The sequence below is a fragment of the Procambarus clarkii genome, chromosome 27, assembly GCF_040958095.1.
Source record: "Procambarus clarkii isolate CNS0578487 chromosome 27, FALCON_Pclarkii_2.0, whole genome shotgun sequence".
In the NCBI taxonomy this organism is placed as follows: Eukaryota; Metazoa; Arthropoda; class Malacostraca; order Decapoda; family Cambaridae; genus Procambarus; species Procambarus clarkii.
Window position 1 is genome coordinate 4,051,974 of NC_091176.1, and position 26,722 is coordinate 4,078,695.

At 50.2% G+C, this 26,722-nt stretch overlaps 1 protein-coding gene across 4 annotated transcripts; it reads left to right on the forward strand.

Annotated features, from left to right (window-relative positions):
• Nucleotides 1-1,517: 1,517 nt before the first annotated feature.
• On the forward strand, nt 1,518-26,722 carry LOC123762737 (cyclin G). 4 transcript variants are annotated; one of them, XM_045749469.2, is made up of 6 exons: nt 1,518-2,225; nt 13,081-13,259; nt 19,734-19,874; nt 20,878-21,354; nt 21,607-21,821; nt 24,039-26,722. In XM_045749469.2, exons 2-6 carry the CDS (start codon nt 13,137-13,139, stop codon nt 24,241-24,243), a joined length of 1,161 nt encoding a protein of 386 aa, XP_045605425.1. In that variant the 5' UTR covers nt 1,518-2,225; nt 13,081-13,136; the 3' UTR covers nt 24,244-26,722. The 4 variants fall into 4 exon arrangements, with proteins under 4 accessions (XP_045605425.1, XP_069188376.1, XP_045605424.1 ...); XM_069332275.1 differs by having other exon boundaries at nt 1,774-2,020; XM_045749468.2 differs by lacking the exon at nt 1,518-2,225 and adding an exon at nt 12,373-12,715.

Consider the following 26,722-nt stretch of genomic DNA (forward strand, 5'->3'; position numbering starts at 1 on the left):
CCTGTGGTCCTCCTGGCGTCCCCTGGGGTCCTCCTGGCGTCCCCTGGGGTCCTCCTGGCGTCCCCTGGGGTCCTGGCGTCCCCTGGGGTCCTCCTGGCGTCCCCTGGGGTCCTCCTGGCGTCCCCTGGGGTCCTCCTGGCGTCCCCTGGGGTCCTAGGGTCCCCTGTGGTCCTCCTGGCGTCCCATGGGGTCCTCTTGGCGTTTCCTGGGGTCCTGGCGTCCCCTGGGGTCCTCCTGGCGTCCCCTGGGGTCCTGGCGTCCCCTGGGATCCTGGCGTCCCCTGGGGTCCTCCTGGCGTCCCCTGGGGTCCTGGCGTCCCCTGTGGTCCTCCTGGCGTCCCCTGGGGTCCTAGCGTCCCCTGGGGTCCTCCTGGCGTCACCTGGGGTCCTGGCGTTCCCTGGCGTCCTCCTAGCGTCCCCTGGGGTCCTCCTGGCGTCCCCTGTGGTCCTCCTGGCGTCCCCTGGGGTCCTGGCGTCCCCTGGGGTCCTCCAGGCGTCCCCTGGGGTCCTCCTGGCGTCCCCTGGGGTCCTCCTGGCGTCCCCTGGGGTCTTCCTGGCGTCCCCTGTGGTCCTCCTGGCGTCCCCTGGGGTCCTCCTGGCGTCCCCTGGGGTCCTCCTGGCGTCACCTGGGGTCCTGGCGTTCCCTGGGGTCCTCCTAGCGTCCCCTGGGGTCCTCCTGGCGTCCCCTGTGGTCCTCCTGGCGTCCCCTGGGGTCCTCCAGGGTTCCCTGGGGTCCTCCTGGCGTCCCCTGGGGTCCTCCTGGCGTCCCCTGGGGTCTTCCTGGCGTCCCCTGGGGTCCTCCTGGCGTCCCCTGGGGTCCTGGCGTCCCCTGTGGTCCTGGCGTCCCCTGGGGTCCTGGCGTCCCCTGGGGTCCTCCTGGCGTCCCCTGGGGTCCTCCTGGCGTCCCCTTGGGTCCTCCTGGCGTCCCCTAGGGTCCTCCTAGGGTCCCCTGAGGTCCTCCTGGCGTCCCCTTGGGTCCTCCTGGCGTCCCCTTGGGTCCTCCTGGCGTCCCCTAGGGTCCTCCTAGGGTCCCCTGAGGTCCTCCTGGCGTCCCCTTGGGTCCTCCAGGCGTCCCCTTGGGTCCTCCTGGCGTCCCCTAGGGTCCTCCTGGGGTCCCCTGTGGTTCTGCTGGCGTCCCCTGGGGTCCTCCTGGCGTCCCCTAGGGTCCTCCTGGGGTCCTCCTGGGGTCCCCTGTGGTCCTGCTGGCGTCCCCTGGGGTCCTAGGGTCCCCTGGCGTCCCCTTGGGTCCTCCTGGCGTCCCCTGGGGTCCTCCTGGCGTCCCCTTAGGTCCTCCTGGCGTCCCCTTGGGTCCTCCTGGCGTCCCCTTGGGTCCTCCTGGCGTCCCCTTGGGTCCTCCTGGCGTCCCCTGGGGTCCTCCTGGCGTCCCCTGGGGTCCTCCTGGGGTCCCCTAAGGTCCCCCTGGCGTCCCCTGGGGTCCTCCTGGGGTCCCCTGGGGTCCTGCTACACGAGTCTGGCCACGGGAATCATGGTGGCACCACCAGTGGCCTCAGTTAACGTCTAAATGGCAGCAGGGTGCACACGGCGTCCCTCAAGGTCACCTGTGACACACACACACACAGGCAGGCTGACGCCATACACAGTTTCAAATGTAGATATGATAGAAGCCTTATAGGCTCAGGAACCTGTACACCAGTTGATTGACGGTTGAGAGGCGGGACCAAAGAGCCAGAGCTCAATCCCTCGCAAGCACAATTAGGTGAGGACACAGGCACGCGCTGAGCTGTTGGGTGTATCTTGAACACCGAGTCAGTTATCCTTGACGGCGTCCGCTGAGTGCACCCTCTCCTGCACGCTTAGAAGCACGCACTCGTCTGTGGCACTCGTCTGTGGCACTCGTCTGTGGCACTCGTCTCTGGGGCACTCGTCTCTGAGGCACTCGTCTGTGTGGCACTCGTCTGTGGCACTCGTCTCTGGGGCACTCGTCTCTGAGGCACTCGTCTGTGTGGCACTCAAGCCCTATAAGAAGCCCTGCTGTGTTACAGTGTCCATCATTAAATACGGTACATAAATACTGCACTTTGTGAAAGAGGTCAACTTGATGAGGTTATCATGAGCTGTGAGTTGACAGTTGGCAGCCCTGTGCGTTACCTGACGCACAATGAGTAACGGTGTTATCATACCCTGAGTGAACATGTAATGTCGTGTTATCTAAGCCCGCTAACGATGCTCCGCTAACTGCCGCAGACGTGACCAATTTGTGTTAAGGTGAGTGAGACTAACTAGAGTGTAGTCTTATGGCATGTTTCCTACACTAGGATTTAACTACACTACGTCGCTAAACTACGCAGTCAGATGGGGCCAGATTCACAAAAGCACTTACGAACCTGTACATCTTTTCTCAATCTTTGGCGGCTTTGTTTACAATTATTAAACAGTTAATGAGCTCCGAAGCACCAGGAGGCTGTTTATAACAATAACAACAGTTGAATGGGAAGTTTTCATGCTTGTAAACTGTTTAATAAGTGTAACCAAAGCCGTCAAAGACTGAGGAAAGATGTACACGTTCGTAAGTACTTTCGTGAATCTGGCCCCAGAGGGCGCGGGGCAGTGGCGTCGACTGCCAGTTTATTATTAACACAATTGCTTAAACTGGTTTCAGGATTTGACAGGAAAATGAGCGTGAGATAATGGGGGAGGGGGGGAGGGGGTGGGGGGTGTGGAGGAAGGGGGGGGAGGGGGTGGGGGGTATGGAGGAAGGGGGGAGGGGGGGGGGGGGTTAAATTGGAGAAAACTGGTATGAAGCAGCAGCAGTAAGCCTATTGCGCTCTCCCATAGTTCTTGTACGAGTTTACCTCGACATATATCACATTAGTTTACCTTTCTTTACAGTTTACCCTGGACTGCTTTTATTAACTCCGCTTCACCTCACTTTGTTGACATTTATTGTAGTGCTTTTCCTCCCTCGCAAGTATTACGGGCTCGCCATAGACCGTGCTACATGCACATTTCGTTCTGAGTAGCTAACTCTAAAGCTACAGCAACGTTCCTCGCACACCCCCCATCATTTCTCACCCCCACCCCCATCATTTCTCACCCCCACCCCCTCATTTCTCACCCCCACCCCCTCATTTCTCACCCCCACCCCCTCATTTCTCACCCCCACCCCCATCATTTCTCACCCCCACCCCCATCATTTCTCACCCCCACCCCCTCATTTCTCACCCCCACCCCCTCATTTCTCACCCCCACCCCCATCATTTCTCACCCCCACCCCCATCATTTCTCACCCCCACCCCCTCATTTCTCACCCCCACCCCCTCATTTCTCACCCCCACCCCCTGTACTTCCGTCTAGCACAGCACGACTCATCACGTCATTGAAAAAACTCCCATGGAGACTGATAAGTTGGTGCAGCAGGTGTGTGGGGGTTAGTGTGGTTGAGGAAGGTGGTGCACCTGGTGTTGTGTGGGTTAGTGTGGTTGAGGAAGGTGGTGCACCTGGTGTTGTGTGGGTTAGTGTGGTTGAGGAAGGTGGTGCAGCAGGTGTGTGGGGGTTAGTGTGGTTGAGGAAGGTGGTGCACCTGGTGTTGTGTGGGTTAGTGTGGTTGAGGAAGGTGGTGCAGCAGGTGTTGTGTGGGTTAGTGTGGTTGAGGAAGGTGGTGCAGCAGGTGTTGTGTGGGTTAGTGTGGTTGAGGAAGGTGGTGCAGCAGGTGTTGTGTGGGTTAGTGTGGTTGAGGAAGGTGGTGCAGCAGGTGTTGTGTGGGTTAGTGTGGTTGAGGAAGGTGGTGCAGCAGGTGTTGTGTGGGTTAGTGTGGTTGAGGAAGGTGGTGCAGCAGGTGTTGTGTGGGTTAGTGTGGTTGAGGAAGGTGGTGCACCTGGTGTTGTGTGGGTTAGTGTGGTTGAGGAAGGTGGTGCACCTGGTGTTGTGTGGGTTAGTGTGGTTGAGGAAGGTGGTGCAGCAGGTGTTGTGTGGGTTAGTGTGGTTGAGGAAGGTGGTGCAGCAGGTGTTGTGTGGGTTAGTGTGGTTGAGGAAGGTGGTGCAGCAGGTGTTGTGTGGGTTAGTGTGGTTGAGGAAGGTGGTGCACCTGGTGTTGTGTGGGTTAGTGTGGTTGAGGAAGGTGGTGCACCTGGTGTTGTGTGGGTTAGTGTGGTTGAGGAAGGTGGTGCAGCAGGTGTTGTGTGGGTTAGTGTGGTTGAGGAAGGTGGTGCACCTGGTGTTGTGTGGGTTAGTGTGGTTGAGGAAGGTGGTGCACCTGGTGTTGTGTGGGTTAGTGTGGTTGAGGAAGGTGGTGCAGCAGGTGTTGTGTGGGTTAGTGTGGTTGAGGAAGGTGGTGCACCTGGTGTTGTGTGGGTTAGTGTGGTTGAGGAAGGTGGTGCACCTGGTGTTGTGTGGGTTAGTGTGGTTGAGGAAGGTGGTGCAGCAGGTGTGTGGGGGTTAGTGTGGTTGAGGAAGGTGGTGCACCTGGTGTTGTGTGGGTTAGTGTGGTTGAGGAAGGTGGTGCACCTGGTGTTGTGTGGGTTAGTGTGGTTGAGGAAGGTGGTGCAGCAGGTGTTGTGTGGGTTAGTGTGGTTGAGGAAGGTGGTGCACCTGGTGTTGTGTGGGTTAGTGTGGTTGAGGAAGGTGGTGCAGCAGGTGTTGTGTGGGTTAGTGTGGTTGAGGAAGGTGGTGCAGCAGGTGTTGTGTGGGTTAGTGTGGTTGAGGAAGGTGGTGCACCTGGTGTTGTGTGGGTTAGTGTGGTTGAGGAAGGTGGTGCAGCAGGTGTGTGGGGGTTAGTGTGGTTGAGGAAGGTGGTGCAGCAGGTGTTGTGTGGGTTAGTGTGGTTGAGGAAGGTGGTGCAGCAGGTGTTGTGTGGGTTAGTGTGGTTGAGGAAGGTGGTGCACCTGGTGTTGTGTGGGTTAGTGTGGTTGAGGAAGGTGGTGCACCTGGTGTTGTGTGGGTTAGTGTGGTTGAGGAAGGTGGTGCAGCAGGTGTTGTGTGGGTTAGTGTGGTTGAGGAAGGTGGTGCAGCAGGTGTTGTGTGGGTTAGTGTGGTTGAGGAAGGTGGTGCAGCAGGTGTTGTGTGGGTTAGTGTGGTTGAGGAAGGTGGTGCAGCAGGTGTTGTGTGGGTTAGTGTGGTTGAGGAAGGTGGTGCAGCAGGTGTTGTGTGGGTTAGTGTGGTTGAGGAAGGTGGTGCACCTGGTGTTGTGTGGGTTAGTGTGGTTGAGGAAGGTGGTGCAGCAGGTGTGTGGGGGTTAGTGTGGTTGAGGAAGGTGGTGCAGCAGGTGTTGTGTGGGTTAGTGTGGTTGAGGAAGGTGGTGCAGCAGGTGTTGTGTGGGTTAGTGTGGTTGAGGAAGGTGGTGCACCTGGTGTTGTGTGGGTTAGTGTGGTTGAGGAAGGTGGTGCACCTGGTGTTGTGTGGGTTAGTGTGGTTGAGGAAGGTGGTGCAGCAGGTGTTGTGTGGGTTAGTGTGGTTGAGGAAGGTGGTGCACCTGGTGTTGTGTGGGTTAGTGTGGTTGAGGAAGGTGGTGCAGCAGGTGTTGTGTGGGTTAGTGTGGTTGAGGAAGGTGGTGCAGCAGGTGTTGTGTGGGTTAGTGTGGTTGAGGAAGGTGGTGCAGCAGGTGTTGTGTGGGTTAGTGTGGTTGAGGAAGGTGGTGCACCTGGTGTTGTGTGGGTTAGTGTGGTTGAGGAAGGTGGTGCACCTGGTGTTGTGTGGGTTAGTGTGGTTGAGGAAGGTGGTGCACCTGGTGTTGTGTGGGTTAGTGTGGTTGAGGAAGGTGGTGCAGCAGGTGTTGTGTGGGTTAGTGTGGTTGAGGAAGGTGGTGCACCTGGTGTTGTGTGGGTTAGTGTGGTTGAGGAAGGTGGTGCAGCAGGTGTTGTGTGGGTTAGTGTGGTTGAGGAAGGTGGTGCAGCAGGTGTTGTGTGGGTTAGTGTGGTTGAGGAAGGTGGTGCAGCAGGTGTTGTGTGGGTTAGTGTGGTTGAGGAAGGTGGTGCAGCAGGTGTTGTGTGGGTTAGTGTGGTTGAGGAAGGTGGTGCACCTGGTGTTGTGTGGGTTAGTGTGGTTGAGGAAGGTGGTGCACCTGGTGTTGTGTGGGTTAGTGTGGTTGAGGAAGGTGGTGCAGCAGGTGTTGTGTGGGTTAGTGTGGTTGAGGAAGGTGGTGCAGCAGGTGTTGTGTGGGTTAGTGTGGTTGAGGAAGGTGGTGCACCTGGTGTTGTGTGGGTTAGTGTGGTTGAGGAAGGTGGTGCAGCAGGTGTTGTGTGGGTTAGTGTGGTTGAGGAAGGTGGTGCACCTGGTGTTGTGTGGGTTAGTGTGGTTGAGGAAGGTGGTGCACCAGGTGTTGTGTGGGTTAGTGTGGTTGAGGAAGGTGGTGCACCTGGTGTTGTGTGGGTTAGTGTGGTTGAGGAAGGTGGTGCACCTGGTGTTGTGTGGGTTAGTGTGGTTGAGGAAGGTGGTGCAGCAGGTGTTGTGTGGGTTAGTGTGGTTGAGGAAGGTGGTGCAGCAGGTGTTGTGTGGGTTAGTGTGGTTGAGGAAGGTGGTGCACCAGGTGTTGTGTGGGTTAGTGTGGTTGAGGAAGGTGGTGCAGCAGGTGTTGTGTGGGTTAGTGTGGTTGAGGAAGGTGGTGCACCTGGTGTTGTGTGGGTTAGTGTGGTTGAGGAAGGTGGTGCACCTGGTGTTGTGCAGACAACACATGTTTACGTCATGTGCTGAGTGTGTCCCTCTCTGCCTGCCTCTCTTGATCGCGTCATCAAAACATACCTAGGTTAATGTGAAGCCTATCATGGCGCACCTTCCCAGCGTGGTGTGTGTGTGTGTGTGTGTGTGTGTGTGTGTGTGTGTGTGTGTGTGTGTGTGTGTGTGTGTGTGTGTGTGCGCACGTATGGTTATCTATAACTAATATGAATCACTCATTACAAATCACAATCATGAGGGCTGTAAGTCTTGCTATCTCCTCGTACGCAAGAATGGGTTGACTTGTGAAATACCTGGGTGGGGGTCCCTGCTCTCTAGCGGGCAACTTGCCCACTACACCTGGGTCACCTTCCTTGAATCACGCACCTTCCTTCCCATGCAACTATCCTGTGACGAATAAGCAAATATACAAACATTCATACGCAATACTACTTCTGTATAGCTTGTCTAGCATAGAACACTGGCGTGATTTGCGGTGATAAAACATGACTCGAGTGAAGGGCTCATTCCCTGGGTCTAAAATGGATCACAGGGATGTCATTTGTTCTCTTCTCCAAGAGTAAGGGTACTAGAGGCTAAGGTGTAGGGCAGCAGACATGAGGTAGAGAGAGAGAGAGTTTCTTCAGCTCTTATACCTTACTTATTCCCTCCAGTTAGTATAGGTGAGTTTTGTTATCTTGGGGTAAGATAAGTGTATGGGAAGTGCCACCAGGTGGAGATAGTGGGTTCCCTGGCCCACCCTCCCCCATGCCTGGCCCACCCTCCCCCATGCCTGGCCCACCCTCCCCCATGCCTGGGCCACCCTCCCCCATGCCTGGGCCACCCTCCCCCATGCCTGGCCCACCCTCCCCCATGCCTGGCCCACCCTCCCCCATGCCTGGGCCACCCTCCCTCATGCCTGGCCCACCCTCCCCCATGCCTGGCCCACCCTCCCCCATGCCTGGGCCACCCTCCCCCATGCCTGGGCCACCCTCCCCATGCCTGGCCCACCCTCCCCCATGCCTGGCCCACCCTCCCCCATGCCTGGCCCACCCTCCCCCATGCCTGGGCCACCCTCCCCCATGCCTGGGCCACCCTCCCCCATGCCTGGGCCACCCTCCCCATGCCTGGCCCACCCTCCCCCATGCCTGGGCCACCCTCCCCATGCCTGGGCCACCCTCCACCATGCCTGGCCCACCCTCCCCCATGCCTGGCCCACCCTCCCCCATGCCTGGCCCACCCTCCCCATGCCTGGCCCACCCTCCCCATGCCTGGCCCACCCTCCCCCATGCCTGGCCCACCCTCCCCCATGCCTGGCCCACCCTCCCCCATGCCTGGCCCACCCTCCCCCATGCCTGGCCCACCCTCCCCCATGCCTGGCCCACCCTCCCCCATGCCTGGCCCACCCTCCCCCATGCCTGGGCCACCCTCCCCCATGCCTGGGCCACCCTCCCCATGCCTGGCCCACCCTCCCCCATGCCTGGGCCACCCTCCCCCATGCCTGGGCCACCCTCCCCCATGCCTGGCCCACCCTCCTCCATGCCTGGGCCACCCTCCCCCATGCCTGGGCCACCCTCCCCCATGCCTGGCCCACCCTCCTCCATGCCTGGGCCACCCTCCCCCATGCCTGGCCCATCCTCCTCCATGCCTGGGCCACCCTCCCCCATGCCTGGGCCACCCTCCCCATGCCTGGCCCACCCTCCCCCATGCCTGGCCCACCCTCCTCCATGCCTGGGCCACCCTCCCCCATGCCTGGCCCACCCTCCTCCATGCCTGGCCCACCCTCCTCCATGCCTGGGCCACCCTCCTCCATGCCTGGGCCACCCTCCCCCATGCCTGGGCCACCCTCCCCATGCCTGGGCCACCCTCCCCCATGCCTCGGCCACCCTCCCCCATGCCTGGGCCACCCTCCCCCATGCCTGGGCCACCCTCCCCATGCCAGGGCCACCCTCCCCCATGCCTGGGCCACCCTCCCCAATGCCTGGGCCACCCTCCCCATGCCTGGCCCACCCTCCCCCATGCCTCGGCCACCCTCCCCCATGCCTGGGCCACCCTCCCCCATGCCTGGGCCACCCTCCCCATGCCTTAGCCACCCTCCCCCATGCCTGGGCCACCCTCCCCCATGCCTGGGCCACCCTCCCCATGCCTGGCCCACCCTCCCCCATGCCTGGCCCACCCTCCTCCATGCCTGGGCCACCCTCCCCCATGCCTGGGCCACCCTCCCCATGCCTGGCCCACCCTCCCCCATGCCTGGGCCACCCTCCCCATGCCTGGGCCACCCTCCACCATGCCTGGCCCACCCTCCCCCATGCCTGGCCCACCCTCCCCCATGCCTGGCCCACCCTCCCCATGCCTGGCCCACCCTCCCCATGCCTGGCCCACCCTCCCCCATGCCTGGCCCACCCTCCCCCATGCCTGGCCCACCCTCCCCCATGCCTGGCCCACCCTCCCCCATGCCTGGCCCACCCTCCCCCATGCCTGGCCCACCCTCCCCCATGCCTGGGCCACCCTCCCCCATGCCTGGCCCACCCTCCCCCATGCCTGGGCCACCCTCCCCCATGCCTGGGCCACCCTCCCCCATGCCTGGGCCACCCTCCCCCATGCCTGGCCCACCCTCCTCCATGCCTGGGCCACCCTCCCCCATGCCTGGGCCACCCTCCCCCATGCCTGGCCCACCCTCCTCCATGCCTGGGCCACCCTCCCCCATGCCTGGCCCACCCTCCCCCATGCCTGGCCCACCCTCCTCCATGCCTGGGCCACCCTCCCCCATGCCTGGGCCACCCTCCCCATGCCTGGCCCACCCTCCCCCATGCCTGGCCCACCCTCCTCCATGCCTGGGCCACCCTCCCCCATGCCTGGCCCACCCTCCTCCATGCCTGGGCCACCCTCCTCCATGCCTGGGCCACCCTCCCCCATGCCTGGGCCACCCTCCCCATGCCTGGGCCACCCTCCCCCATGCCTCGGCCACCCTCCCCCATGCCTCGGCCACCCTCCCCCATGCCTGGGCCACCCTCCCCCATGCCTGGGCCACCCTCCCCCATGCCTGGGCCACCCTCCCCCATGCCTGGGCCACCCTCCCCCATGCCTGGGCCACCCTCCTCCATGCCTGGGCCACCCTCCCCATGCCTGGGCCACCCTCCCCCATGCCTCGGCCACCCTCCCCCATGCCTCGGCCACCCTCCCCATGCCTGGGCCACCCTCCCCCATGCCTGGGCCACCCTCCCCATGCCTGGGCCACCCTCCCCATGCCTGGGCCACCCTCCCCATGCCTGGGCCACCCTCCCCCATGCCTGGGCCACCCTCCCCCATGCCTGGGCCACCCTCCCCATGCCTGGGCCACCCTCCCCATGCCTGGCCCACCCTCCCCCATGCCTGGCCCACCCTCCTCCATGCCTGGGCCACCCTCCCCCATGCCTGGCCCACCCTCCTCCATGCCTGGGCCACCCTCCTCCATGCCTGGGCCACCCTCCCCCATGCCTGGGCCACCCTCCCCATGCCTGGGCCACCCTCCCCCATGCCTCGGCCACCCTCCCCCATGCCTCGGCCACCCTCCCCCATGCCTGGGCCACCCTCCCCCATGCCTGGGCCACCCTCCCCCATGCCTGGGCCACCCTCCCCCATGCCTGGGCCACCCTCCCCCATGCCTGGGCCACCCTCCTCCATGCCTGGGCCACCCTCCCCATGCCTGGGCCACCCTCCCCCATGCCTCGGCCACCCTCCCCCATGCCTCGGCCACCCTCCCCATGCCTGGGCCACCCTCCCCCATGCCTGGGCCACCCTCCCCATGCCTGGGCCACCCTCCCCATGCCTGGGCCACCCTCCCCATGCCTGGGCCACCCTCCCCCATGCCTGGGCCACCCTCCCCATGCCTGGGCCACCCTCCCCGTGCCTGGGCCACCCTCCCCGTGCCTGGGCCACCCTCCCCATGCCTGGGCCACCCTCCCCATGCCTGGGTCACCCTCCCCATGCTTGGGCCATCCTCCCCATGCCTGGGCCACCCTCCCCATGCCTGGGTCACCCTCCCCATGCCTGGGCCACCCTCCCCCATGCCTGGGCCACCCTCCCCATGCCTGGGCCACCCTCCCCATGCCTGGGCCACCCTCCCCCATGCCTGGGCCACCCTCCCCCATGCCTGGGCCACCCTCCCCCATGCCTGGGCCACCCTCCCCCATGCCTGGGCCACCCTCCCCATGCCTGGGCCACCCTCCCCATGCCTGGGTCACCCTCCCCATGCCTGGGTCACCCTACCCACGCTTGGGCCATCCTCCCCATGCCTGGGCCACCCTCCCCATGCCTGGGCCACCCTCCCTATGCGTGGCCCATCCTCCCCATGCCTGGGCCACCCTCCCCATGCCTGGGCCACCCTTCCAATGCCTGGCCCACCCTCCCCAATGCCTGGCCCACCCTCCCCAATGCCTGGCTCACCCTCTCCATGCCTGGGCCACCCTCCCTATGCCTGGGCCACCCTCCCTCATGCCTGGGCCACCCTTCCCATGCCTTTCACCAAGGGATCTGTATCACCATACAAATTGTTTACATTTACCCGAGGGCCACGATCTCTAGTGGCTACGACGAGAACAGAAAGCCGGCGGCTTGTCTAAGGTCACTCATTGTTCCTGAGTAATTTTTCCAGCTGGATTTTATACTGAAGTAATGTCTTGGCATTTATGGCTTCCAAAGGTGAAGGATTTGGTGGGTTAATTGCCCTACGGGTCCAACATTGGGGCTCGTTAAGCGTCAAGCTGAAAGGGCTTCAATGATACTAGTTATGTGAGGTAATTAGCATTATATTGGCATGTTTACTCCTGTCTTCTCTGTGTGTGGAGCAGAAGCGACCATGTTGGTTGATAACATGCAAATACTCCACATTTCTCATTCATTTTCCATAAGTTGTATTCAGCACGGCAGATCACCTACATTGTAATGACACAGAGTGAATGGTAATGATATTTAAAGGGGAATTCTGTCATCTAGCATCGTTTGATTATTTCTTTTAGGCACGTTATTATCTGTATATGTCCAATATGTTATGCCTGGTTTATATATGTATATTACATGTGTGTGTAATGTATGTATATATGTATGTATATTTGTGTATTATGTACGTTACAATGGGTGTGTGGTAAATACTGGGAGTGGGGTGTGGGGCGTCACGTACACGGCCCTGGAGCAGATGTGACTGTGGTTGAAGACTGACTCTGGGGGACCTATTTACCTCCTCTCCAGTAATAATTGTTATGGTCGCTGTGTGAGGGTGGCCTTTATAGTGGGGAGTGTGAGTGTGTACTCACCTAGTTGTGCTTGCGAGGGGGTTGAGCTTTGGCTCTTTGGTCCCGCCTCTCAACCGTCAATCAACAGGTGTACAGATTCCTGAGCCTATTGGGCTCAGGAATCTGTACACCTGTTTACGTGTGTGTGTGTTTACGTGTGTATATGTGTGTGTGCGTGTGTGCGTGCGTGTGTGTTTACGTGTGTGTGTGTGAGAGACGGCAGGTCTGGTCTCCGCCAGCGACACCCAACCTTTAAAACGCCAATAGCACTTTGCTGGCCAACAAAGCATTTCCTGAAAAGCTTCTTGACTTGCTCGAACGATTAGTTCCACGCCAAGTGTGCGGACGTCCACTGAATTTGAGTCATTTTCGTTGGTATATTAGTATATAAAGCGTAAGAGTTGAGGAGAAGAGTGGGGTTATTGGGAGGAACTTGTTGGGTGCGCGGAGGGTGTTGGGTGGGGGAGCGCGGCGGCCGGCCCAGGCGGCGGCCCAGGCCGTCGACGCTCAGTGTAAACAAAGACTCGGAGGGGGAAGGACGCGAGCCCAGATCTCGTAGTGTACAAATTTTTGTCTGTGATATTGGAAGGCCGAACGCCTCTAGATCTCTCATGAAACAACATATCTAGACCTCTCCTTTGTGCCATGAGAGGCCACTCGAAAGGAGCATTATAAATCGAGTTGATTTTTTTTGTGTGCATTATTCTCTTGTTATCGACCTTTTGTCTCTATGCCGTCGACGGAGCTCCGTGTCTCTGGCAACGAATTCCTTTATTTCCCTCTTTGTTAAGCCAGACCAAACAACACGACAAGATGCAGTAACTAGTAAACATTTGGCAGGTAGGTCTTGGCCAGCACCACTCTTTGTCTCTCTTAACTCTCGCCTTTTAATGAATATATCGACTTTTTCAATCTTCAATCTTGTAAGACATTCTGTAATGTTTCCAGGGTTCGAGCCCCCGTCTTGCTGTAGATAGTTTGTGTTGTATTTGGGCTTGTAGTGGAGGCTGATATATATATATATAAATATATATATATATATATATATATATATATATATATATATATATATATATATATATATGCAATTGTGAGGCTGGAGCATCTATATACACTTTATGGTGGATGATATTGTGAGGGAGAATGATGATATTTGGTGATGTGATGATGAGGTATAGTGATGTAATTATTTTTTTTTGGTACAGGTGGTGCAGCTGTGTGGCGCGGGTGGTGGTAGAGCCAGCTGGTGGTGGTGGGGCAGATGGCGAGTGTACACTCTCCTGCCGTCATGGACAGGGGACAGGACCTGCTGTCACCCCTCCTGGAGGCCCTGGCCCTCGAGCCCAAGTACCAGCCCTCCTTGGCACTCCCGCACACTGCCAAGGTCAGTACACCCACTCGACCCTGGCTTGAGTGCTTCAGGCAGGTAACACACAGGAAAAACACAGGAAAAACACAGGTAATACACAGGCAATAAACAGGCAATACACAGGCAATACACAGGCAATACACAGGCAATACACAGGCAATACACAGGTAATACACAGGTAATACACAGGTAATACACAGGTAACACAGGTGTCTTGTCACTAGGGCGGGGAGGACGCCCCTTAACACGGGCCCCCCACACACACATTACGCCAAATGATATTTGTAGCGGTCAATAAATTCTGGAGGAGCTTTTCTGAGTTCTGGAGTCGAGGTCAACACTAGGTGGTCATCCTGGCTTACAGGGCCGGAAGTGGGAACTCCAACGGCCTCACTAATACGTCAATTGTTCTGGAAATTGAGGTGTAGAAGCTTAGGAATTGTCCCGGGAGATAGGAAGGAGGGCTTTGTATCTATTTAATTACCCAAAGGTGTAGCTACACCTCCCATTATATCTCGCTGGCCTCAGGCCGGGCTCGGAGTTGGAATTGCATTGAAAATGAAACGCCTTGCAGGTATGCTCCAGGCATGCGTGTGATGGACGAGTAGCAACCTTGGCCATTGCAGACAAGTGTTCAAATGCTTTGTTTGCGATGTAATCAAAATTACTCTAGCCAGTATCCTCCCACTCAGAGGCTCCGAGTCAAGGCGAAGAAAATCTTAAAAAATTGTGGGCGTTTATAATTTGGTAACGTTATTAACGTTACGTTATAACGTTATAACGTTAGTAGTAGTGAGTTGAGACATTGGTGGTGATTGCGTCAGCCACAGCAACAGTCATGTCGAGGGGCGTCTGCCTTGTACTTGATAATACTTGGCTACTTGGTATATAACAGTTTGTATAGATTCTTGTATTACAGAACACATTATGGTTCAGGGTCGAAATCTTAGGTACTTTTTAAAATTAAAGGGAGGGAGGGCCTGGGTTACCAGCGGTGCGCAGGGCCCTTATCTATGGCTTCTCTCCCTCCTCCTCCTCGCCGCCTTTGTCATGGTTCTGATCGATCCTGTCGCGATGTCTCGCCTCGTTTGAATAACGTAATGTTTTATAGTTACAGCACTCATTCTGTAATGTGAAATAATCATTGCAAAAATTGATAAGCTACAGTTGATGCGCTTACTCGTCCCTCCCTCCCCCCCTCCCCTCCGTCCTTCCTCTCACAATGTTCCTCCATTCCTGCTCAACCATAGTAATTTAGCAGTATTTCCAAGCATAGTTCCTAAACCCTAGTCCTTGCCTTCTATGCCTGCAGGCTTAGAATGTAGGCAGAGAAGGTAGTTACATTAGAGAAGAGTTGTTGTCCCGTGGGGACCTGGATTACCATCTTGTCAGGGCTGCCAACTGTACACTCGCCCCGCCCAGTGACGTAGTCTGATATTTTTAGAGCCTTGTTCTAACACCATTTGTAAATACATTTGAATATTGAGGACAAGGACAGGTTTTTACGATCCTTCTCTGGAACATTCTGGAAACTAGCCGAGGTGTGTTTGTGATGGTGGATATTGATGTGATTTGAGGCCCTGGCGTAGTTGTGAAGAGGCAGTAAGGATAATGACGCTGCCTCAATACTCAATAAATGACTATGGCTGAATTGAAATAAGTTTATTGAGGTCAAATACACACAAAGGGATGAGGTAGCTCAAGCTATTCTCACCTCGTTCAGTACATCATGTTAATACACACATCACAAACAATAAACATATTACCGAACATTCTGAGAGAGAAACATATACATTTCCTCCTTTACACAAGTAACTATTGCTGAAGGTATTATAGTATGTTTTAAGTGGTGAGCTTGCACTTCCAGCCACGAGAGTGGCACTTGTTGTCTGCATTTGTGTGTGTGTATATGTATGAATGGATCTATACGGGATACATGTATGGATAGCATCCCGGTAGTACAGGCGGCTTCATTCTTGACTCAACAGAATTCCGGGTTCGAATCCCCGGGCAGGACAGAAATGGTTGGGCGCATTTCCTATCACCTAATGCCTCTGTTAATCTAGCAGTAAATAGGTACTTAGGAATTAGTCAGTTTGTTGTATTATTCCATCGAGGGGAGGGGGGGGGAGGGTATAATAATTCGACCTTAGCCTTGATACAAGCCTAATGTGTGTAAATATAGCAATATAGCATGATGGCCATCATGTGCAGTGTGGGATGTGCAGTATGTACAGTATGGATGGATGGATGTTCGGGATGGACGGTATGGATGGATGTACTGTATGGATGGATGGATGTACTGTATGGATGGATGGCTGTACGGTATGGATGGATGGATGTACTGTATGGATGGATGGATGGATGTACGTACGGTATGGATGGATGGAGCAGTCTCCGTGGTGCAGTGGTAAGACACTCGCCTGGCGTTCCGCGAGCGCTATGTCATGGGTTCGTATCCTGGCCGGGGAGGATTTACTGGGCGGAATTCCTTAACTGTAGCCTCTGTTTAACGCAACAGTAAAATGTGTACTTGGATGAAAAAACGATTCTTCGCGGCAGGGGATCGTATTCCAGGGACCATAGGATTAAGGACTTGCCCGAAACGCTACGCGTACTAGTGGCTGTACAAGAATGTAACAACTCTTGTATATATCTCAAAAAAAAAAAAAAATACTCTGGCTAACTGTCCCTCCGACTCATTATTATTGTTGAATTGTATAATGCAGTATATATAATGGATGTGTATGTATGGATGGGATGTGCAATGTGTACATATGGATGGGATGTGCAATGTGTACATATGGATGGGATGTGCAATGTGTACATATGGATGGGATGTGCAATGTGTACATATGGATGGGATGTGCAATGTGTACATATGGATGGGATGTGTAATGTGTACATATGGATGGGATGTGCAATGTGTACATATGGATGGGATGTGCAGTGTGGGATGTGCAGTATGTACAGTATGGATGGATGGATGTTCGGGATGTACTGTATGGATGGATGGATGTACTGTATGGATGGATGGCTGTACGGTATGGATGGATGGATGTACGGTATGGATGGATGGATGGGTGGATGTACGTACGGTATGGATGGGTGGATGTACGTACGGTATGGATGGATGGATGTACGTACGGTATGGATGGATGGATGTACGTACGGTATGGATGGATGGATGTACGTACGGTATGGATGGATGGATGTACGGTATGGATGGATGGATGGGTAGATGGATGTATGGTATAGATGGATGTACGGTATAGATGGTTGGATGGATGTACGGTATGGATGGATGGGTAGATGGATAGATGGATGTACGGTATGGATGGTGGATGGATGGATGTACGGTATGGATGGATGGGTAGATGGATGTACGGTATGGATGGATGTATGGTATGGATGGGTGGATGGATGTACGGTATGGATGGGTGGATGTATGTACGGTACGGATGGGTGGATGGATGGATGTACGGTATGGATGGTTGGATGGATGTGCGGTATGGATGGGTGGATGGGTGTGCGGTATGGATGGATGGATGTACGGTATGGATGGGTGGATGGATGTGCGGTATGGATGGGTGGATGGATGTGTGGTATGGATGGGTGGATGAATGTGCGGTATGGATGGGTGGGTGGATGTACGGTATGGATGGGTGGATGGATGTACGGTATGGATGGGTGGATGGATGTACGGTATGGATGGGTGGATGGATGTACGGTATGGATGGATGGGTGGATGTACGGTATGGGTGGATGGATGGATGTACGGTATGGATGGATGTACGGTATGGACGGGTGGATGGATGTACGGTATGGATGGATGGGTGGATGTACGGTATGGATGGATGGATGTACGGTATGGATGGATGTACGGTATGGATGGATGTACGATATGGATGGATGTACGGTATGGATGGATGTACGGTATGGATGGATGTACGGTATGGATGGATGTACTGTATGGGTGGATGTATGGTATGGATGGGTGGATGGATGTACGGTATGGATGGGTGGATGGATGTACGGTATGGATGGGTGGATGGATGTACGGGATGGATGGTTGGTATGGATGGATGTACGGGATGGATGGTTGGTATGGATGGATGTACGGGATGGATGGTTGGTATGGATGGATGTACAGTATGGATGGATGTATAGTATAATATGGATGGATGTAAATATTTGTGGATGGGAGGAAGCAAGCAAGCATGTGCATGCAGGGAGGGATGACAGCATGCGTGTGCATGCAGATGGAGATTAGGCTCAGTTCTCCTTGACTAGGTACTGACCTTCCCCAAGGTGCACCCCCCAACCATTCCCTAACTTCTCTGCCACCCTTTACTACTAGGTGAACACACACCTTAGATGAAAAGAAACATTTGGCAATATGGCTATGGCTGGATGGAGATATGGATAGATTGTGAGAGATTGTACAAGATGCATATCCGAATTTAGTCTTGTGGAATCTGTATAACTTGCATATAATAGCCTCCACCCTTGACTGTTGCCTTTAATCAATGTATTTTAAGTCAAATCGAGAAAGGATTACAGATGAGTATTTGGTATTTGTAACGTCTGTTTGAACCTACTCCATGGTACAGCAGATTGTGGTATTCATAAATATTTGCCTGAATTTTCCTGAGAGCCACTAACACATTAGTATGCTGGATGATAGGAAACCAGTGGCTTGTCAAAGGTCCATCCACCCCCCTTTCCATTTGCCTTGATTTTTTTTTTTTTTCGTGCTGGACTTTTAACCCTTAAACCGCGCTAAACAAACACATACAATTTGACATAACTCAAGTTTTTAAAACTTGCACAAATGCTTTCCAATTTTTTGTGCATAATCTTCTAGGCAAATGCTTCAACTTTGTCCAACTGATCACAACGTAACTTGAAAACAAGAGAATAAAAATTTTTTAAAATTGAATATTGATCACCACCGATTTTCAAATCAAAATCAAAAATATAAACCATCGCCAATTATTCATTTGGTTTTGCTATTCTTTCAGTATAGTTTGCTGTAAAAAAAGTCGTCAATATGGCATTTGAAATATGCGGCAAATTTAGACCCCCCCAAATTTTTTTTTAACTCCAAATGTACAGGGTTTATGAAAAATCCATCCTGAAGGGACTGTAGAATAGACAGCTGAGCACACAATGTCAAAATGGTGAGAATCTGTCAAAAAATGGAATTTTAGAAGCCACTCAAAGTTGAAATTCTAGTTTGAGACGATTGAAGTTATCGACAATGAATAAAGGTAGTTCTAATTCGTTAATTTAACTGTGTTGTAATAAACATTGTTTGGCATTTGTAATCAAATATGTGAAAGTTGTAGGTCAATGTGTTGAAATGAAGTCAAGAAAAAATAACCCCCCAAACAAAATATTGGGATAATTATAATTTATAATGATTTAGGTGATATATTTAGGGTATACTTTATAAAAGTGAAAAAGCCCTAATCTGGTCCCTAATCATCAAAACAACCTAAAGAGACGAAGAAAAGTTTGAAATATGAGAAAAAATTTGGCAAAAAAAAAAATTGGTCCCAAGTTCTGGGAGTTGACTTCGGAGTTGAAAATAGTGAATTTCAGTTGGTTATTTGTTGACCAGTTTCATTCTGTCTTCACGTTGTTAGGGAAGGGTATGGATTCTCCTGGATGTGAAGCTTACAACAAAATTAGATAATAAACAAAGGAGAAAAAATGTATTTGATATACAGTATAACAAAATAGAGCATAATAAGTTACTCATTATTATTTGTATTATGTATTACTCGGCAATGTTATAAAGGCACCAGCTGCATGTCCACTTTGTGGACACTTCTATCTACTATTCTTTGTGCGTCGGACAGGTGCTTGCATCTCTTTATTACTGCATTATCCATCAGTTCCTGTTATAGTTCTTGCCAACAAAAATGTTCTTAGTTTTTTAAATTTTTATAAAAAAAATTTGAAAATATTTTGATGTAAATTTCAAGATGCTGAAGCCAATAAGTTGGAGATGTGTTTAACATTTTTAATTTTTTTTTACTCAATTAGAATATTTTTCACTTCCGGGCCGCCAATATGCGCGGTTTAAGGGTTAAGTTCTATTAACATAATGAGTACATGGAATGTTCCTGAAGGTTTGGTCACAAATGTGCACAATAAAAAACTTGCTATAATTTTATTGTATCAATAAGGGCAAAATATTAATTGAAGAGTAAAGTGTAAACTGTGCAAGCATAATATGTTTAGGTGTATAAACCTCTGCACATACTGTAGCAGTATGAAAGTTTTTTGCATTGTTAATCCAGTATTGTCATTAGTGCAGGTAAAATCTTGCTGACCAAATAAATTACATGTAGCAAATTGAGAATTTAATTTCTTTATTTTATAATTAATAAATCACTGCCTAATTATTTTTAAGACTAAGAGAAAACATTTAAACATTACTTCTACATTACTTCTACAATGTGCGTTTAAACATCTCAGCAGGATGGTGGCGAGATCAGCATGAGGATGCGAAATGGGTCGGCCCATGTGCTACGTTGCCTGAAGGTGTGGTATGACCTCCCACCAGACACCTTCTTCAACGCAGTTAATATCATGGACCGCTTCCTCACACGAATGAAGGTAATCCTTATATTTGTATAGCACGGTACTTTAATCTTGCTTGTTGACTGTAAAATTTTGGGCTATAATTTGTAATCAATTTTGTAAAATTTAAGCTCTTTTTTTTTTGTTTGTTAATACTATCGTATTTACAATTTATAAAAGTGGACTATTATAAGGAGCAAGAGCTTCTAAGCCATAAACAGGAGTACAACTAAAGAAATCCGTTCTTTACTTCCTTCGTTGCCATATATGTATGTTAATTTAAATGTGAAATATGAGACAATTGAAAATTACAGTATAGAAACGCCTCGAATACGAAACTAAACACTTGGGGCCTGACATTCTATTTTGAATTGGTGGAACTTAACCACCAGTGTGTGTGTGTTACATTTATTCAAGGACATGGGGAATGGGACAAAATAAAACGGGGAATAATATCACTCATCAGATCAACTATTTTACTCTAGTCACACAGAAAAGCAAGGTAAACACCCTCACAACGAGGTTGGGCACATCACAGCTCACCCAACAACACACCCCGAGCCTGTCACGGCAGGACCCTCTGTCTTCGTGGGGTGCTTTACTAAAATGTGTGGGGGAGCCCTCCCCCCTACACAGACAGGGTCAGACAGAGGGAGAGTAAATGGAATGCACTAGGCAGTGATGTGGTGGAGGCTGACTCCATACACAGTTTCAAATGTAGATATGATAGAGCCCAGTAGGCTCAGGAACCTGTACACCAGTTGACAGTTGAGAGGCGGGACCAAAGAGCCAAAGCTCAACCCCCGCAAGCACAAATAGGTGAGTACATGAAGCATCTACATTTACTAATGCTCAAGTTAACATACAGTACTGTATTTGCAAACACCTATAAATGGAACAAAAATTAATAATAAAACAAAGTAAAAGGAAACATTTCAATTAAAGCAAGACTTCATATACCAGTCATTACACTATAAATTATTTCTTTGACAAAAGATTGATCCGAGCATTATTTATTTACTGTATTATTTTTTTGCAGGCACAACCGAAGCATTTGTCTTGCATCGCTGTGAGTGCATTCCATCTGTCATGCCAGTTTACCCCGGGGTATAGCCACTTAAGGGATATACCTCAGGTGGTTCCTGATAGTAGAGATTTGACCACCATCTCGCAGTGCAAATGCTCGTCTGGTGATGTGACCCGCATGGAACGCATCATTCTGGACAAGCTGGCCACAGATCTGCGCTGCCAGCCACCAGTAACACCACTGACACTACTACGCGTCCTCTATGCTGCCCATAACCACCTGGCTGCCCCACTCCTCCAGCACCCCACCTTACCACCTCCCCTCACTACCCTCATTCACAAGCTCGAGATTGTAGAGTGTGATTCGGCTGCTGCCACTTTTCGTCCATCGGAACTGGCACTCTCCCTTCTAGCACTGGAATTCAGTCAAGATAATGCTAACAAACACATTCATCATGCCTGTATCAACCATTTGCAAAATATATGCAAGGTAAAGAACCATTTACTATAAAAAACAAATACAAGTTTTAAATGTTGCACCTCTATGAAATATGGTACTGAAGTATTGTACAGTAATTTACACTGACCATTTTGTTATATAGCAAATAAGTTAACTTTGTAAATATTTTATTATTACAGGTGCTTGTAAAATCTAATTTGTTTGTAATAAAAATGGTTTTTATTAATGTAATAAATAATAAAATAAAACACATTTATATCTATATCTTCTACTTTTTCTCAGGTGACTTATGACACCTTTGACCAGTGCCAGAAGGTAGTGGCAGAATTAATGGATCAGTATGAAAATCAGAGACACTCCCCTCACCGCCAACGTCTGGTTTGGAAACTCTCCAATAGGACCCTGCGGCAGCTTAGGCCCACAGACAAATTCACTACGCGACTTCCAACTATTGTTGAAATGCAGGGTCCATCACATCCTCCTATCATAAGGCCAAGGTGAGTGATGTGCTAGACATTCCAGTTAAATATTTTTATGTAGAAACATTTCTAGGATTTGTGGTTGTCACTGCAGTTGGTTTTTAGTTGGTAAATATCTGCATTCACATCCTGATACCTGGGATTAATTCTTGTAGTCTCAGTTGCAAACACTTGATACACACACAAAAAAATTACACACTGAAATTGCAATAGCATGATATCTGAAAATGTTTGAAGCAGGATAGTGAAGTCAAACATCAGTCTAGGTCATCCCAGATGAACACATTACCCATTGGGCTCTTGGTGTCTTAAGACTTGATGTCTTAACAACTTGGGTATGTCCCCTTCATCTTGACACCACCCTGGTTGCTGTATACTTGGGTGAAAATCTTTTTCAAATGTAAGGAAAGGTACTACACCTTTCACTGTTTATTCACCCACTGGTGAGACACTTTAAGTAGCACACTGTCACTTTCCTTAAGACTGCTAGTTAACATATACCGTACTATGCTTCGGAAGTGAAATTATCAAGTACAAAATCCACAATCGACTGGTTGTGTAATATAGTGTTGGGCTAACACGTGTACTGGTAGATACTCCACTAAAAAGTTTCATGCCTGACTCCTCCTCCATGACTTAAGACTACATGGCATATTTTTGTGCCAAGTGTAATCAGCCCTCTCACTTAGGACCACAACTGGTTGAACTATCTCATGCTTTTCTTATACTACTACAGTACTATCTTGCCTCTCTCCACCCTCGCACAGATCCTACTCTCTAATCCTTGAAATCTGAGATTTGTCACCAGGTCATTTCCAGGCCTGCTGCTGACATCTCTCATCCCTCTTGAGTATCCATAAAGCTGGAACACCGTTGCCTATAGGCCACCCAACTTTCAGGCCTCCTCTCTCCGGATCCTCTCCAAAGAATTTTGCCTCCTCATCCTTCTTCCTCCCACCATCTTTTCCAAGTTCTTTGGAATAGAAAGCTAAGCTGTCGCCTTTTGTGTCTACCCCACCTTCCTCTCCTAATGAATCGGCTGTCACTCAAAATAACTCTGGCTTTCCCAGCCATTAAAAAAACAAAAACAAAAAAACACTGATACACAAGTTTGACAATATATTGTAATGGACCTTTCTAACCTGGCTACCAATTCTACACCTGAACGCTGGTGAACAAGGTCGGGGTTTCTAACTTTTCAATTTTGTTCTACTTATAAAAATTATATTAGATTTGGGTTGATTGCTAACACCATAGAGCAGGGTTTCTCAACTGGGCTTCTGCTGAACCCAAAGTACTGTAACTAGGAGTTCCACAAGACAGTGATAAATAGGCTAATTCTAATCATGTGAAAATGTATTTGTCATTTTTGTTTAATTTTTCTCATTTAACTAGTATGAAGAATAGACAAATGGTCTACTTTCAGTTGACAATGAAATCCTTTGTGTATCTAAAGTGCAACCTGAAATTATTTCTGGGACAAAGGTTGAGAAATGCTGCCGTAGAGGTATTACATCCTGGTTTCAGTTAGTCTTGTGCACGCCTGTTTATGCTTAGTAGAGTGTGGTATTAATGTACAGGTAATGAGAATACATGTTTTCTGTTTTTAGAATTTTTGGGTGCCTGATATGTTTAGTTCCACTTCTGACACTCATTTTTCTGAATCTGTTAAAATTATATTTCTTGTGGAATTCTTGGTGCTATTATCATCCACAAACGTGCCATTATTATGTGAAAGACACGAGGGAGCCGGTCGGCCGAGCGGACAGCACGCTGGACTTGTGATCCTGTGGTCCCGGGTTCGATCCCAGGCGCTGGCGAGAAACAATGGGCAGAGTTTCTTTCACCCTATGCCCCTGTTACCTAGCAGTAACACCTGGGTGTTAGTCAGCTGTCACAGGCTGCTTCCTGGGGGTGGAGGCCTGGTCGAGACCTGGGCCACGGGGACACTAAAGCCCCGAAATCATCTCAAGATAACCTCTCAAGATAACCCTGACTTTTTATGGAATAGACAAAAACATGTCTGCGTCGCTGTATCAATATGTAGGAAAGTTCTGTTAGACATGTGCATACATATTCACGCTTGTGAATTACAGTATAGTATACCGTTTAGTCAGTTGATTATGCACCCCATACTTATAGTATACATAAATGTGAACTGTGGTACCTCGGTACTACACGGGGCCATTGCTTATAAATGTTAATGATTAATTTTTTCTAATATTTTATTCTCAGGATGGATAGCGAAAGCTCGGAGATGTACCTGTCTTCATCCGAGGAGGAGATGGACTATGATTATGATGAAGAGTTTCCGCCTCTTCCAACTCCAGCTGCTTCACTGAAGTCCCCAAGAAAATCACCCAGCCAATCCCCACATAAGAAAACTCCCGCTTTCCTGCCCTACCCACAGTTTAACCGGAAACATAACCGTATTGCATAATGTCTTGAAGTTTGTGTAATGCACCAAGTGAAGCAAGATTTGTTTTAATCAAGAGATTAAGGTAACACAATCAATGTTCATAAAAGTTTTAAATTTTGTTCAGTTCTTAAATGTGCAGTTTTTGAATGTTGCCATATTGGATCAAATACCTAGGCACAGCATGCTCTGTAGGGCAATTTCTTGTCCTGTTCATTGTTGAGGTTCCTGAATTATGTTGGTAGCCTTGTTCTTGATGAACATCACTTCCTAAGTTCATACTGCACAAAGCTTGTTAAGAGCACTAGATCAATTAATTTTACCCTCTTCAAACACTTCTGAAGTGTTCCTGTTTTTCTTTGTAAGACACTTTTTTTTTTTCTTAGCATGGTTGTCTTACATTTAAATGTATTTTAAATATAAGCTGACTTAATTGACCACCGAAAAGTGATATTGTGAAGGAGTAGAAATAGCTGAGGAGTTTGTTTAATCTTTTTTTTTTTTTCCTCTACGTGTATTTTAGCGTTGATAGATAAGATACACGCAGAAATCTAAAAAGCCAAAAAAATCTAAAAATCCCGTTGCCACTCGGACTGGTCTAGTGACCTTACGTGTCTGTCATTTTGCTTCATCATTGCTGAGGGGTCAGTGCCCCCCATCTTTACTTGTATGATCTTTAGTGAAAAACTGAATATAGAAAAAAAAAAACGTGCAAAAAATAGTATTTTATTGGATGTATGTAAGTGTATTGTAGCTTTATTCAGCATCTCCTTCAAGAAAAAGTACAAAAAAATCATAAAATCACAAAACATACTAACAGTAAGGTTATATTGTAATAACCATTCTTTACATTTATTCACTAATCTCTTTGGGTATATTGCCTGGTCATAGAGCCAAAATTTAAGGTGGTGATTTTTTCCTGGCTGATTCGTATATGGGACAGGTTTACCAATCATTGACAAAAGAAGCTACACTAGTCCCTAGTCAGCATTGTTCTGTGCCATGAACAGTGCTCCCCATGCAGTGTTGCTACACGTGCACTTTAAATTTAATGCCCGCAAATAGCAAGGCAAAAATCAGTTGAGCAACACTTGACGTGTTCTATCAGGACACAAGGCTGTGATATCCTCAGACAGTGTATGTTTTGAGATGTTAGGGGTGGTGAGCGCCTTCCTTGTGGATCCTACAGGATGAGTACCTTAATGCTTAATCCAGGGAGTAGTACCCTTGCATGAACAAAATGCCTAATAAATTATCATCAGGTGGAACTTCATTTTATTGTAAACTGAAGGTGCCTGTAGTTATTGATTTACAGGCAACTGCCAAAGTGGTACGGCATTGAAAGTGGTCATTACCCCATTAGGGAGCCTGATTCTGGTAGTGTGGCACAGCGAAGGATGGCGTGTGGTGCTGGTGGGCCGCCTCCGAGCGATGGACACCTATCTAGGCGACGAGTCGCGGAGGTGGCTCATCCCCACCCCACCCTAATGCACCAGCATCAGTGCTGTTGATATTAAAAAAAATACTTTGAGTATGTATTATTTGGGGATGTTGTATATTATCAATGCAGCAAGACCCCTTTCTTATAAAATATTGTACCTGCCAGTAATTATAGACGTGTCAGAAGTTTATTGGTGCTGGGCTCCGGGCATGGAGCCGAGTGCATATAATTGTTTTTTATCCTTTATGGATTGTATTTATTTAATGATATAAATGTGTACTGTATGTTGATAATGAAATGTATTCTTTGATTATATAAACAGCATATTATGTTTGTAAATTCCAGTTTCCTTGAAAAGTGCTAACATTACGTTAATTCATTTGTAAGCTATTATGAAACCAACAGCATTTTGAGCCCAATGAGTAGTGCCACCACCTGAACAGTCACTAGGTATAATCATCATCATTGGATGAAGCTTGATTTCTGTGCTACTGGACCAGTGGGGATTTAGTTTTGTGCCCCTAGCCAAACTACAGCTTTAAATCCTCAGTCCCAACATTATTATTTTTTGTTTTTAAATCCCGTTTTGAATGGTGTTAGTTATGTACCAACCTGTGTATTTTGTTGTCTATACAACTGCAAAACCTACATATTTCCTAGATGTGTAGTAGTGTGTTTGATCATTGGTTTTGGTCGTGCAGTTAGACTGGGGAAAACGGGATTTATGGATTGAATTTCACTAATTGTCACTCAGGTATGTGTTGGTACTTATTAATCTTCAGACACGCAGATGGTATGGGGAAATTTTAATGTTTGGACTGTGGAAAGAGGATTTGTGTTCTCAATGTAGTTGTGGCACTCGTGTCATTTATATTATATTTTTAATGTACATACAGTGTACAATGTACAGGTGTAAGTTATTTTGAAGGATTTATCAAAGCCTCGGGCATTTGACAACAACCCAAAGAGCCAAAAATAAAAAATGTAGTTGATTGTGTCATACACTCAAGTGGTCTAGCCTCTCCACAACAAAATGAAATAAAAAGATAAATATTTTTGTAA